A 15,621-nucleotide genomic window follows, 5' to 3' on the forward strand; every position below is an offset into this window, starting at 1 on the left:
AGATAGGAAGAGGGCCCACAAGACATGAAATGCTATCACTGTCCTAGTCCTCACCACCACACTATCCACTCTTTACACTGTCACCTCTGTAAGAGAGCTACCCTACAAACTGCACACACCAATCCAAGCTCCATAAGGTCACAGTGCAGTTGTTCCTTATGCCACAACACAACCACACCACAAAAGCACATCCAGAAATACTGAAGAGGGTTCTGTGAAGAACTGGTTCTGCTCATGCAGCTTAACGAGCCCACGAGTGGTTTCACACATGAATGGCTGCAGGTTTCCCAGGTCAGCTCAGCAGGTAAACAGGGCTCACACGTGGCCGGGAAGGAGCTAATAAGCTCTCCAGAGAGCAAAGCTGACTCTGAGCAGTTCACTTACATGGATATCAACACCCTCCAGCTAGAGCCAGAAGTGCTGGGGGCAGCAGAGCACAAACATAGCACAGCTCAGCACACGGCTGTGGCTCGGGCAGCACCGTCCCACCCTGGGGCTCCCCGGCCAGCACGGCGTCGGCATCGGGAGGGGTGCAGCACCCACAGAGCACAGGCTCAGGCACTGCCCTGCTGTTGCAGCACCACAGCAGAGTTCACAGGTACTTGCTTCTTTTCCTACCAGTCCCACAGGCTGCTCCTTCAGGAGGGAGCAATGGGCTTAAGCAATGTCCATCTTTAGTTGAAAAAAGGAAAAAACCAGCTCCTGACACAGTTTGATGAAGACATTGTGAACTCAAGTGGAAGTTGGGTATCTTGCTCCATGCCATGTTCCCCTCTCAAGTATGCACTCCTTAGCACCTGCTTTATGCCACAGCTGCTCTCCACCAGACCCTTCCATGTGCCACTTCAGCTCACCAATACAGCAAACTAGGATGCCAGTAAACTGGGCTGCTCTCTTTCAGTGACCTGAACATTCCCCAAGGACCCAACTGCCCAGTCCAGAACAGGGGCACAGGAAGAAGTGAGACTTTTCCCTTTGGCTGCTACTTCAACTCAGTTGCCCATGGAACCACAGCCTAAACACAGCAAAACCATGTTAAAAGCTTCCTGTCCATTCCACACTGCCTTTGTTTTAGGGGAACTACTTTTTAACATGGATCACAAGCCTGTTAAATTTTTGAGCTAATCCCCTAAACAGCTGCATTTCTGTGTAGACAGAAGCAAAAGAAACTTCTTTTACCTGTTTTGATATAAAAATAATGATTTCATTGGAAGCACAAGCACTGATCCCAGCACCACAGGTGCATCATGCACTCCATCAATCCCAGAAAACTGCCTTGTCCCTTAGGCAACAACTGTCTCAGTCCATGCAAACACATCCTACTCTTTAAAATACACATTTTCTTTTTAAGACAGTAAGACAACATCAAAAACACAACTGAAGCTACTTTACTCAGTATTGAGCCTGAAAATCTGTGCCAGTATTTTTTCCACAGATATGTTTTGAACTTCCTCTAAATTTTAAGCTAGGGCAACATTTATAGATCTTGGTACAATTAAACAGGGATAGTGAAACACCAGTTAAAGACAGCAAAGCCCCTGTCTAAGAGATAAATACCACAAACAGAGGAGACTCTATATGAGCAAGCCTGGGAGGGCACACAGCTGGGAGAGGGTGTGCACAGGGAAAACGAGGTTCTCAAGTTTTGATCACTAGTGATGAATCCTACTGCTCACAGAATTCTCACTCCTGCAACTGCCAAAACCGTATCACAGGTTCGGAAAACCTTCTGAAAACCACTTGGAAATCTTGCAGTAGCAACACCATGTAACAAACCACCCTCAATAAGCTCTGCACTGGATGAAGGTGTCCCTTCAGCTGATCTCTCAGGAGGCAGCAGCCCCAACCTGTGCTGTAAGAAAGCATCTGGTAGCTCAGGAATCCAGGTGACAGGCCAGATCCAGTAATGGGCTTACTATCAGCTAAATCACAGTGACATGGGAAATGATTCACATAAGAAAAAAATATTATTGTAGCTTACATAAGTCTCAAAAGTACATCTTCCCCCTTAATCAACCAGATTTGAAACTATTCAAAGCTGCAACAGATTTTTTAGTTAATAGTTAAAACACTGTGTACAATGTCAAAAAAACCATCCCAATCCAAGTCACTAATATACCTATATACTTATAGGAGGGACTTGTATCTCTGTTCTAGTCATACTCTCTATCCAGTCAAGAAATGTGTCCTGATTTAATGCTGTCAGGGTCAGTAAAAAATGTAGAAAGTCTCTTAAGTTGTACCCAAACCTGCCCCATCCATGACAGGGAGAGACAGGAGATCCCTGTGATCTAATTGACCTTGTATCATAAAAAAGTTGTGTGTTAGTGGATGGGTGTGATTCCCTTATCTGCATCCCAGTTATACTGGGGATGGCACAGGGCAGGACACAGCCACCACCTGACCACCATAAAAAGGGAAGAGATAGTTGGATTCTTAGTTTATCCCATCCCTGGTAATAAAAAATGGCAAGACCCTTCAAAGTCCAGGATATTCTGAGTTTTACCCATCTCACCCCAGTTCCTGTTCCCCACTGCAGGAGGGAAAATGTAACAATGCCAGACTCCAGAGTCTGCCCTTGTACCTCTGTCACTGCAGAACTTAAGGGAATGCTGCAGTACAGTCACCTTCCAGCTGACTACGCCCTGGTAGGATCTGACAAGTCTTTTTGTTGTTGCCTTTATCGGCATAAATATATCCAGTGACGTAATTCCATCGTAAGTTCTCTTACCAGGACAGCAGTTCAAATACCATCAGTCCCCCACTTACTGTTAAAGAACTCCTCAAAGTCAGTTTTTTCCACACAGCACGTGTACATGCGCAGCGCTGCCACCTTGATCTTCTAAAGAAAAAGAAGAGACAACACTTGAAGCATTCATCACCAGAGCTGGTGAACACTACTGGTTTTGTTAAATACACTGCCATTTTCTGAAAACACTTCTTTTGAGAATCACTATCACTTGAGATTTTCAGGAGCACATTATACTATTGTATCTGCCAGTAATGGCATGAGTATAATTAATCTTGCCTTGAAGGAAAAGAAATTATTAAATGTCTTCCTGAATATCCTTCCAAATCTAGTGTGCTATACTACTTGATATAATTTCAGAATATATAAATTAAATGGCCTTACTTACAGAGTCTCCAAAGATCCCAATTCACAACTCCTGGTTTCCTCCAATAACTTTAAGTGATGTATACCACTAAGAGTGTTTTGTGTAATTTAAGTTTTAAATATTAAAGAAGTCACATACCAGACGTGTCCTAAAAATAGCTTTTCTTTTTCCTAGAAAAATGAAACCTGACTGACTACATAAGTGAGAAAGGAATCCCGAATGATGAACAACATGAGGTATTCCCAGGTGCTTTAGCATGTCTCGTTTTGTTCCTGGCCTGCCACTGCACCCAAAACACCTCCAGTGCATCATCTAGAACACAGACATGTGCTGAAGCTTCAAAGAGCACAGCAACTAATAGCAAAGATCTTAAAGAGAAGCAGCATTGGGTTTGGATTGCTTTGGTTTAGTTTTTTGTTTTTTCTAGTGATATATACCAGTGATCATCTCAGTGCTCACCACATCGCAGTGATGAGCACCCTGCCTGCTAAATGGCAGTTCAAATCACCAAAGTAATTATTTGTGTCTCCTCCAACCAAAAGGAAAATAAAGAAGTTGCAACTGATTGCTGAGGAAACACAGGACCCCATTATTTTTCTTCATCAGTAATCTCAGGCTTCTGTCAAAAATCGAACATATATCTAAACTTCTTGAAGTAAAATGATTTACATTGCTTACAGGAATTCTGAAGGTTTCCCTTTTAAGCGAAACACTGCCTGGCCTGTGAACAGAGATCTCCCTGGTGAGAGTCACTGCCCCAGAGCAGGCATTACTAGACATTAAAAACATATTGTAAAGAACAGTCCCCACAATCCAGCCCTTAAATAATGCAGGTAACAAAGGAGAAACTGATGAAATTTAATCATGGAAGTTTTAGGGGGTAGAAAAGGTGTGGGGGAAGGGAGAATAAAACAGAAAAAAGCAAGAGAAATATTAAGAAACTTCCCAAAGATCTCCTAGAGAGCACTGGCAAGGCCAAAAATGAACTCAGGTCTCTTGGGCCCTAACCACAAAATAACTCTCTCCCAACCCAGGTTCCCCAGCCAAAAGCAGGCAGTAAAGAGCAGCAATTAAGGAGAACTCTGAAATCAACACTTAGAGCTAACAAGAATCTTTATTACAACAATATGTACACAAGCACATGGGAGAGAAACTACACTCTCAAGAGGTTTAGTATCACCTGATTAAAGCAACTGATTTTAACCAAAATACCTAAGCCTGTTACAGGTCATTTATCTTTGCTTTACACTTTCTGAGGAGCAGCATGCAATCAGCAACAGTTTCAGATCAGTCCCTGAGGAGGTGCCCTCTGCCTTGCAGCTATTCAAAGCACCTTAAAACTTCTATTATTTTTAATCTTTTTATTCAAATAACTGGTTTTAATTCCAACACAATTGGGCTCAGTCCTTCTTTCAAGCTGCCTTTTCCTCTCATTCTTTTGTACTCTTCCTTAGTTCAGAGAAAAGGAATTATGAATTTCATCTTTTTTCTTCTGCATAAGGAACCAAAAGCATCTCTTACAGAGCTGCTCTCACTTGGTCAGTGTTAACAACAATTTTATGAAAGGGCTATTTAAAAAGAAAAGAAGAAAGAGAAGGACCTATTTGTGACTCTGCCCTAGTCAGCTACCACTGAGCAGTGACCTGAACAGCAACCACACCAAATCTCACCACTGACTGCTCAGAAGACACCCTTGTTAAGGCTCTTACTCTGTTCTTTGGTGGACAAATGAAGTGAAAAATCAGATATCTGAAGAAATTCAAGAAGGATTTAGACCCTACAAACCAAATACAGTATTGCTGCATTGTCAATGATGGCAATACATAGATTAATGGAGGTTCAAGATATGGATTATTAATTCCTTACTTCAGAAAACAGGAATTTACATTAAAACTTTTCCATTAAGTACTGCTCCTATCGTAAGAAAAAAAAGTGGGGTGTTTTTTGTCTGCTTTTTAGAACTATCAAACAACCAAAAGAATTATTAAATTACTGCTTTACCCATCTGCTGTACTTGAGTGGTCCTGTGAACCCCATTGCTTCTATTATCCTTGTAAAAGCACCCACTTTTTCTTCAGATGGCTGCAAGGAATCTTTTGCAGAAAGATGCTGTAAAATTGAAATAGCATATATTTCAGTCTCAGCAATTAAATCTGACATATTTCAGTTAGCAAAGCTACAAATTTAACAGAGAAATTTAGGGCTTTTTTGTTTGCTTTCTTTGTTCAACAAAACAAAACACTGTTTAGGTCTCCTCTGAAAATATTCCACTGGTTTTCATATATGACATTCCTCTGTTTATGAATACAAACATTGCATAACCATTGTGATTAAAATATCCCACTGAAAGCTCACTTTCAAATAGTCTGAACAGAAACCTGCTTTCCAAACTATGGCTGCTATCTTAAGACTCCCATACTCTTTCTAGGTGTCTTTACTTGGGCTTAAGTCTTTTGCAGATAAAATGAGCAAATAAAGCTAACCTTTCACATTTTCTTTCTCTTCCTCTCACAGGCATTCTACAGTAATTACACACTATATAAACCAATCAGCTCTGTTTTAAAACCAATGAAGATATGTGAACCCACCATTCTTACCAGAGCTCCCCCCGACTGTCATTCCCCTTGCAGTTAATGTACAGAGTACTTGTAGAAAATCCAGATCAGCAAAGTACTTATTCAGCAATGATTTGCAGTGTCTGCAAACATGAAGATAAATGTTCTCTTCCAGACTCACTACACACCTTAAACACCCCCGGGCTGATGCTGTGGCTTAAGCCCAGTGGGCAGCTGGGGATAGGGGAGAGAACTGGGAGGGTAAAAGTGAGAAAATTCACGGGTTGAGATAAGAGCAGTTTAATCAGTAAAACAAAAGCCACAGACACAAGCAAAGCAAAAGAAGGAATTCATTTCCCACTTCCCCAAGGCAGGCGGGTGCTCAGCCATCCCCAGGAGGGCCAAGCTCCATCAGAGTAACATCACACCAATGTCACCCCCCTCCTCCTTCTTCCAAGCTTTTTATGTGAGAATGATGCTGGATGGTCTGGAATGTCCCCAGGGTCAGTTGGGATCAGCTGTCCCCACTATGTCCCTGCAACTCCTTGTGCACCCCCAGCTACTCCACTGGTGGAGTGAGGAGCAGGAGAGGCCTTGACCTTCTGTCAGCCCTCCTCAGTAACTAAAACATTCCTGGGTTATCAGAACTGTGTCCAGCACAAATCCAAACCACAGCCCATACCAGCTATTGGGAAGAAAATTTACTCTGCCCCAGTCCAAAGCAGCACAACTGGTAAGAAAACTTCATGGCATTCTGCCTCTAAACACCCTGGCAGCAGCCATCAGCCAGCTGTAATCACCACTGGTACTCAAGCAAATAATTTCCATTAATTAAGTATGCAGTACAGACTTTTTGCTATCAAAAAATTACTTTGAACCCATCTATTGCGCATGAATCTCCTACACATACTTGAGGACATACAGCTGAGAGCCATTAAAATCTGCAAAAGCAATGAGACCAGGATGCTAACTCCAGCAAGGACCAGGAGCAGATCCTTGGGGATGACACAAAAGCAGTGAAATACAGCTCTCAACCCCCAGCCTTCTGGGATGTACCTGTCCAGCTTTTGACAGACATTGCTGCGCAAGAAAATGTATCTATTCACTTTTTTATCAGCTCCAACTGGATACACCTTCAGTATCCCAGCGTTCGTAACACAAAGCTGTGGTAAGTTGGGTTTCAGAGTTTCATAGTGTAAAGGAAAAAAAAAAATCCCTTGTGCCTTTTTAAAATCCAACCTTGTAATTTGGACTAGATGATCTTTAAAGGTCCCTTCCAACCCAAACTATTCTATGATCCTTGGATGCTCCGAATTTTCCCATAAGAACCTGCGAACAACCATTTCCTATCCCACTTTTCAGTATCTTTTATTACTTTTATAGGCCAGTATAATACATATGCTCCTTAGTATAGAAGGGTCCTAAAATAGGCTATTCTCATATTGAAAGCTTTTCCCATTTCTGATCATTCTCTACAGCCTTCCTAGCATTAATATAGTAATGAAATGGCATGAATGATAAGTAAATACATATTCAGATACAGATTAAAGTACAGATCCGTACTCTGCACAAGTTGCTATACTTAATTAAAAACTAACTGTAAAGGTGACAGGAATTGGAGCTCTGAGACATAACCCATCCCTGTGCATATCCACACACAAGCCTGAGCATTTGAGATAAAACACTCTGCACTTGTGCACTGTCCATGGATGGCTGCCAGTGGCTGGGATCCTGCCACGCCCAGCACTCAGGTAAACGGGGAGAAACACACCCAGCACTATTTTAATGTCTGTCAACCACCCAGACAGTGTAAACACTGCCCAGGACCTCCTGTGATACCCAGTTCCTCCACTGAATGCTGGTCATAAAACCCATTCACAACGTCCCCTCTTACCAATGTCTGCAGAGGCACATTGCACCATCTGCCACATGTCACGGACCCACTGATTCCACCGACACGTACATGGGTATTTAAACCAATTTTAGTACCTTCTCCTCAGGATTATGCAATGCAATACTCTCAGCTATACTACAAATGACTCCTAACCCTCCATTGTAACTCCATAATCCCCTTCAGCTAGGTAATGATAAGAACTGCTCAAGGCAGAACTTGTGTCCAATAACCACTGCCACACTCACTAAATCAACATTCATCTCCTCCACAGAAATTCAAATCACACGGAATCTCTAGTGAACCCAGGCAGAACTTCACTACATGCCTCTTATCTACAAATGCATTATGAAGTCTCCCTCAGTACAGGTTTTTCATTATGCATTAAGTTAAAAACAAAAATTATCACAATTAATCTGTTGTTAGCTCGTCACTAAAACAATGGCTAACCAACAAGCAGGTTTTTCTAGGAAATGCCATGTTTCTTGCTTCACTCTTCTGCAACTCAGCCTGAACTAGCTCAGGAGATGGAGAAGGGATTTAAGCAGAGAGTGCTTGGTTCAACCTATGCATAGAGGCCTGCAGCTCATCCTGCCAACGCCAGGGCTGCAGCCAAATGCAATTAAACAATCCTCTGTGCGTCTGTAAAATCAGATCTAGGAAACACTGGGGTGAGGAGGGGGAAAGCTGTGTGGTGCTTAATTGCCAGCTGGGCTAAAACCACGACACAGAGAGAGAGAGAAAACTTCAAAAATGTATTTTACAGCTCACTCAAAACAAGCTCATCAAGACACTGCAAGGGACATAAGCCCAACTCAGGCTGCCTTTCCTGCTCAATACCTGAAATGCAGTGCTTAAAGCAAACAATCATTTTAATTTTGACACCAAACATAAATTGAAACATCTGGAGCTCACCATTAATTCCAAACCACTTTCCCACCAGGAGTGCATAGTCAAGTTCACATTTTAAAGATGAGTAAGTACTTCTCTATTCAAAATAATGAAGTTGCAGTCCAAAAACCCACCTCAAACCTACACTGTTGTAAACTGCTTCCTCTCTGGTCATAAATCCTGCCTGGCTTCTTACACCACGGCTATTTTAACTGGGAAGTTTCCCCATCCATCTTTCAACCCCTGTACCCCTCCCCTTGCCTTTTCCAATATACCAAAAGCAAATCTTGAGTCCTGCCTTGAAGATCTTCATGGCACTCCTGGTTTGTTTGATCTACTGTCTTGTCACCCACTGCTCTCCCAGATCTGCTCTGCAAGTGCTGCCTGTGCAGGTCTCAGAGAGCATTGCAGGCAGGAATGGGGATTAGGGGCATGCACCATGTTTGGGAGCCTGGATTACATCTTTAGCTCTGGCTGTGATAAATTGTGCAACCCCTTTGTATATGCTTCAATCTCCATCTGCAAAATGTTTGGTTTATCTCAACAGCTGAAAAACACTGAAAAATTGACTATAAGAAAGAAACCCTCTAGTTAGGAAGTAAATGCAAAGAGCAGGCATGGGTTCTTCCCTTGCACACTTCTGTTTTTACTTCATTTTTTCTATCCATGTCAAAATAACCAATTTAAAATCCTTCTTAGTATGTACCTCTAACTCCACATCAGCAAAATGCACTATTAGCTAGACAGAAAACCGGGATTATTGTTTTAATGGAAGTTTTACCCATCAGTCCCTAACTCTTTTTCCTTCTGTCCTCTCATTTCTCATGCATGCATTCCATTTTGCCATTTTCCTCACACTGGGTTTACAAGAGCAGGATCAGGATATTTATTAGTTGAGAGATGCTAACACCCTTAGTTTAAGTGGTAAACTGATCTTATGGAGTTGATTCATGCCTCAGAAAACTTCTATTCCAAGACAAAAGATAATACGTGTACAAGACACATACATGACATATTAACAAAATAGCACAGATGAACAGTAAATTATTACACAATAATTAGCTGCTGTTAGTAGACTGCATGACAATTTGCAGTGTTTAGCAGATAGCAAAACTGTCACCACACGTTATTCCCACACTAAAGAATCAGGAAACATCACTTCTAATATGTGTGGAAGGAACATCTGCCCCAACACCTTGCCTTAATTTCTTTCCTCATTGGACAGAAGCCCTCAGCCTTGTCAATGGAACCTTCACCCTGATAACCCAACTGTAACTGCACCTTCCTATGCCAGCCCTTCATCTGCTGGAAAGGAACAGAATTCCTTCTCAAATTACCAGACCCATTGTTCACATTATACTAGAACATCTTAGAGAAAAGTTGAATCCTCTCCTATGTGTTCTGAGAAGTGTTTTGCCTCCTGTCTCTGTAGAATCCCTAGCACATGTGCCTTCCAACAATAAAAATACCCAACTCTTCTCACCTTATTTGTATTGTAAAAGGCTCTGTTTTGCTGTGTGATGGCTCCATTGGCTTGAATCAATCCACCATAGAATTTAGAAAGTTGGAAGGGGCCAGCCTTGTGTCTCTAGCATAAATGATAAAAGAAAAGAAAAAAAATTAAGAGACCACTGATTTAACTTTACACCAACCACCCGTAGTTTGCTTCCAAGTCAATTAAACCTGGCTAATCCTGAAAAATTCTGTATCACAAAAAGCACAAACTTATTAGAACTGTTACAAACAAAATGGCTGTCCATGCTTAATGCTCCACACCTCATTTTCCAATGTTCCATGAATGTACTGATGGAATGGACTGGCAGAACACTGCACTCAAAAGCCACAGGCTCTCTGACTCTCACACTACTTCTAATTATGGCGTTGAGGTTGGTCTCTTAATAAAGAATAACTGTTTCCTCTGATTTAGCAGACAAACAGCTATTTCTATCTACAACTTTATAGCCTATTCAATTGTCTTTGTGGCCAGGACTTGAAAAAACACAAATTGCAGTGTAAAAGCTACCACTACAGCCCCTATAACTTCAGGCACATGAGTTCAATCAGAGCTACTGGGCAACAAAGAAAACTCTCAAACAGGAGCAAGTGGGCTCCCCAGGAAAGAAGCTCCACCTCAACAGAACACTCTCACAGCCTCCCAACACACGCAACATAGCAGTACCTTGTTATCAATTAATTCAAACAAAGTAAATATGCTGTTCAGAGCAGTCATCCTCAGACATGTACTGAATGTACTGGTGGCTCAGAGTAAGCCCAACCTCATTAATAACTTCACAACTGCTCATTTCCACCTCTAGTCCCAATGGCACGTGCTACTGGTGTGGACTGGTGCTTTCATAGCAGAGTTGTGTCACAAAATCACTGGCAATTTTCCCAGGACTGGAAGATCTCCTCTGAAAAAAAATACTCAAGCCAAAGAGCTTACAGGGGAATTGAAGTCTGTACATCGTGGCTCTATGACACAAGTTGTGATATACAGGAGGACAAAGAAGAGGCTTAACCCCATTTTGCTTCATTAAATGCAGGAAAGAAACTCAAGAAATTCACTCTCATTCTATTCCAAGAGCTGGCATCTATTCCCATTTTCTACACATTTTTCACCCCTTTATCATTAACTGCTATTACACAATGCTTTAGTTGATTTACTCTGGACAGACACACTGTCTGGCACTACGCTGGCTGTCCCACAACTGGGAGCCAAACTGTTGTTCCACTGGTACAACACTAAATGTGCTGTGCAAGGTAAACACCATCAGTACTAGGAAGTCCAAGGCCACTATACAGTGGAGACACTCTATAAAATAAAGTGCTTTCTAAAATAAAATGCTGGAAACTACATGCAGTCGTGACTAGCTTGTAATAGCTCATTTGGAAAAGTAACACCTCCATTTGGACTTCTGTATTTAATCTTCTCATGACAGATCATTTGGATCTATTAAAAGAGACACCTGTAACAAGAGTAGAAGCTCACTCTTGCAGCAGCAGAGAGCTCTAGACTTGCCTTGATATTTCCACAATACACAGTGAAGATATCACTTTTGGAAGCCTCTTTATTGAAAAACCATGACTTTTTCTTGATAATTTAAGATCACTCAATTTTTTACACACTTTAACATGCTCTGATATCCTACCTGGAAAATACTGCAGAGCATCCGCCTACACCGGCCCGGGACTGCGGCGGTCTGTAGCAATCCACTGCATCCAGCTATCCACTGGGTTACTCCAGTCTGGCAGCTCTGCAACGAGGAGATGAGCAATGAAGAAAAGGACCCAAATATGCAGAAATACTTCAACTGTCCTTCTGCTTCCACATTCATACGACAAGAACAACATGGAGTGGTGTCGGGATGGGGGGAGGGGTTAGGTTGGATATCAGGAAAGGTTCTTCCCCCAAAGGCTGCTGGGCACTGACCAGGCTCCCCAGGGAATGGGCACAGCCCCGAGGCTCCAGGAGCGTTTGGACAGTGCTCTCAGGCACAGGGTGTTGGGGTGTCTGTGCAGGGCTGGGCATTGGACTCAACGATCCTTGCGGGTCCCTTCCAGCTCAGGATATTCCATGATTCTAACAATCCTCAGATTCAACTCCCAACTTGTGCTTGACAGGAGTATAAATTTTGATTATAAAAATATTTTGCCTTCCAGTACAAGTATCCAACCCAAGTCTGATGGCAGAAACAGAAGGAAAGGAAATGGTGGGCTGTCTACATCAAAAAACCACACCACAACTTCTCTGTCTACACAATAAATTCAAATGCTTAAGAAGCATTCTTCAGTTGACTGAGTGAGCTCTAAAAAGCCCTCATCCAACTTAGCTTTTATGCATCTTTGTCTTACATTACTCAGGCACAGTTAAGAATTTTAGTATTCTAAAAGCACATATTGTCCTGATAAAATTCAGTGAAGATAATTATTTTCTGTCATGAAAATGTCAGCAATACAAAGAAGAGGTGGGGCTCTCTTTGCCTGCACTTTCTTTGCACCTTTCACTTTCTGCAATATTCAAGTTAGTACAATATTTGCCTCCTTCATACATGCACTACATTAACACTGGAAATAATATGTATCTTATTAGAATGGAGATGCCTTTTTCTAATAAAAATAGCTTCATTTTTGGTTGGCCACAAAGATGATTAAGAGACTGAAGCATCCAACATATGAGGAGAGGATTAGTTTTCTGAAAAGAAGACTTCAGGGAAATTTTATCAATTTGTATTAACACCTGGTGGGGAGAGCAGTCAGTCTGTCCTTGGTGGTGCCCAGTGGAAGAACAGCCACAAGAGCAGCAGATCTGCCCAGAGGTAAGAGGAACAGACACAAACCAACCTGAGTTCCTGTTCTCCTCCTGTGACCCACACAGTCACTGCTGTCCCTCAGGTGTGGCCATTGGCCTCGCAGGCTGTCCCTCAACTCCCCCCAGAGCTGCACTTTGAATTCGTTAAGGGAACTGATTTGGGGTTTTAAAAACTGCAAAGGGAGAGATGCTCTACCATGACAAATGTGATTAGTGTTCACTGCTACTACACCTTCCCACTTCTACTGTAGCAAGACTACTCAGGCTTCTGATCTTTGGATGTAACACCACTGTCAGCAAGTGAAATTATGAAAATGAGACATTTCTATCCAAAAAACTATTTCAGCTGAGTCCCACAAAGTACTTTTTGAGATAATCCAGTGTTCTGACATAAACAGTTTAACAAACACTTCAGTAAGAAAGAAGTAACCTTTTTTTGTGAGCAATTACTACAAGATTCCAAGGATCTGACAGAACTTTTTTGAGGCTTTTTCTCTGTAACATGCACACGTTGGGATATGGCTTAGAGCTTGAATATACTGAGGTTTAGAGCTGTTGAAAAGCACAACTGCAACAAAACTGGACAGACACATATCAAAACAAAAAATAAGCATACACACACTTAAAAGCTGAGATGTGATAAACAATTCCGTAATAAAGAAAACAGACACCAGGAGACAGCAGGGAACACGAGGGGCTAAGGAATTTTCTCTAAGCCAGCATCACTGTTTGCAGAACACAGCCTTCCTTTCAAATTACAAGTGCTACTTTTGCTTCTCCCCTTGGCTGAAAGAAAATGTACCAAGCCTAAACTGAACAGGATTGCTCAGGAATAGTCTGCAGCCAGCTGCCTTGTCAAGGCAGAGATGAAAGAATATCACTGGTCTTCTAAATCCTCTTGGCAGCCTTTAGGAAAGTCTTAGGTAGCAGACAAGCTATTTATCAAGGTGTCTTGGGCAAAAGCCAGATTTATCATAATGCCAATATTAAGGAGTAGAGCTGAAATGTCAGGGCTGTATCATACACCAGGAGCTCGAAGTCAGACAAAAAACCACTTTCCTTATTTCCAGTAGAAGGAAGAAATACAGTAGGTTTGAAGACTCGTTTTCATACAACTAGGCAACCACTAAATTCTAATGCAGAAACAGGTGCTGAGAAATGCCAGGGATGAGCAGTTCTTGAGCTGAAGCTGAGCATACTTCAGATTACAAAAATGGCAGATAACTACCTCATCTCCTCTCTAAAGAGAAACTTTTCTAGTCAGGCTGAAAAATCGAATCAGCTTACTTTGCCACATGAACGCCAGCAGCAGCTGGGTGAGGAGCTGCCCGGGGATAGGTAAGCCCAGGAGGCAAATCCTTCCCCTTCGGAAGCAGGTTTTCATTGCAAACCCTGCCCTGAGGGTGCAGCTCCACAGACAGCTGAGCCCTTCTGGTGCCTCACTGCTTCCCTACTGCTCTCCCTGCTCCCTTCCTGCCTGTCTGCTGACCATTGCCTCTTAAATGCTTTCAAACTGCAGAACCTGTTGCCACTGTTCTGCTGCTCCAGCACTTGGATTACGGGGGCTAAGAAAAAGGCAGGCAACAAAGCAAGGACAAAGCACAGAGAAAGGGCAGGGGTGGGAGAAGAAAGCAGGAACTCAAGATCGCTGCATTTCAGCTGTTCTCGGGCAGGTTTGTGCTTGGCTGCTTTCACCTTGAGGGTGGAAAGGGCAGGGCTCACCGTGCTTGGGGAAACCACGCCCTGAGCCATCGGCTCCGAGCACCTGGGGGACTGATTTCATAAGTGGATATTGCCCCCTTACCAAAGGCCTTTCCCGTTACTGGGAAGTCTGTCCCTACTTAGCAGCACTGGCCACCCCTGTATTTGTGTGGTGATGTAAGATCACATCCAGGTACAAAATTCCCTTTTCTAGAAAATAGGCTAAAAAGAGGAGCTCTGCTGCAGATGCTTCAAAGGCTAATAGAAAGAAAAAACGCATACAAATGCATGGGAAAGAAGAAAGGAGTGGAGTGATCAGAATTCCACACTTTCACAGGAACCCAAACACTTCCAATCTGAATCACAGAACCACTAGGACTGGAAAAGCCCTCTAAGATGATCAAGTCCAACCACTAACCCAGCACTGCTGGGTCCATTACTAAACCATGTCACCAAGTGCTACATCTACATGGTGTTCGAGCTCTTCCAGGGATGGTGACTCCACCACTGCCCTGTGGTGGTACCAGAACTGGAATCTTTACACTATCCTTGCTATCAAACAGCTCCGGAGTGAGAGGGGATGCTCCCATAAGGGCAGTGCCCACCCCACGGGACACACACTGAGCCCAGAGGAGTCCCACTGGCAGACACGTGTCTCCAGCCCCCACCAGGAGCCCAAATCCTTACACAACAGAATCAAAGGATCAATTAGGCTGGAAAAGACCTCTGAGATCATCGAGTTCAACCTGTAACCCCAATACCACCACGTCAACTAGACCATGGCACTGAGTCCCTTAAACACCCCCAGGGATGGTGACGCCACCACCTGCCTAGCCAGCCCCTTCCAATGCCTGACCACCCTTTCAGTGTAGAAATTCCTCCTGATGTCCAAGCTGAACCTCCTCTGGCACAGTTTGAAGCTGCTTCCTCTCATCCTGTCCGCTGTTCCCTGGGAACAGAGTCCGAACCCCACCTGGTTGCACCCTCCTGTCGGGGAGTTGTGGAGAACCAGAAGATTCCCTCTGAGCCTCCTTTTCTCCAAGCTGAGCCCCTCCCAGCTCCCTCAGCCGCTCCTAGTGCTCCAGCCCTTTCCCCAGCTCCGTTCCCATCCCTGAACACGCTCCAACCCCCCACTAACCCTTCGGCAAACACAAACTC

General features: G+C 43.1%; 1 protein-coding gene across 1 annotated transcript in view; it reads right to left on the reverse strand.

Moving 5' to 3' along the window:
* LOC103619008 (ubiquinol-cytochrome-c reductase complex assembly factor 1) overlaps positions 1–11,705 on the reverse strand; it is a 43,191-nt gene extending 31,486 nt beyond the window's left edge. The window contains exons 1-3 of the mRNA XM_017739039.1: positions 11,603–11,705; positions 5,118–5,225; positions 2,770–2,842 (exon numbers count right to left, since the gene is read on the reverse strand). Coding sequence (XP_017594528.1) covers positions 2,770–2,842; positions 5,118–5,225; positions 11,603–11,623 — 202 coding nt within the window. The 5' untranslated portion in view covers positions 11,624–11,705. The remainder of the gene's footprint in view (positions 1–2,769; positions 2,843–5,117; positions 5,226–11,602) is intronic.
* Positions 11,706–15,621: the final 3,916 nt, after the last annotated feature.

Source organism: Corvus brachyrhynchos, unplaced genomic scaffold (genome assembly GCF_000691975.1).
Source record: "Corvus brachyrhynchos isolate BGI_N302 unplaced genomic scaffold, ASM69197v1 scaffold427, whole genome shotgun sequence".
Lineage (NCBI taxonomy): Eukaryota > Metazoa > Chordata > Aves > Passeriformes > Corvidae > Corvus > Corvus brachyrhynchos.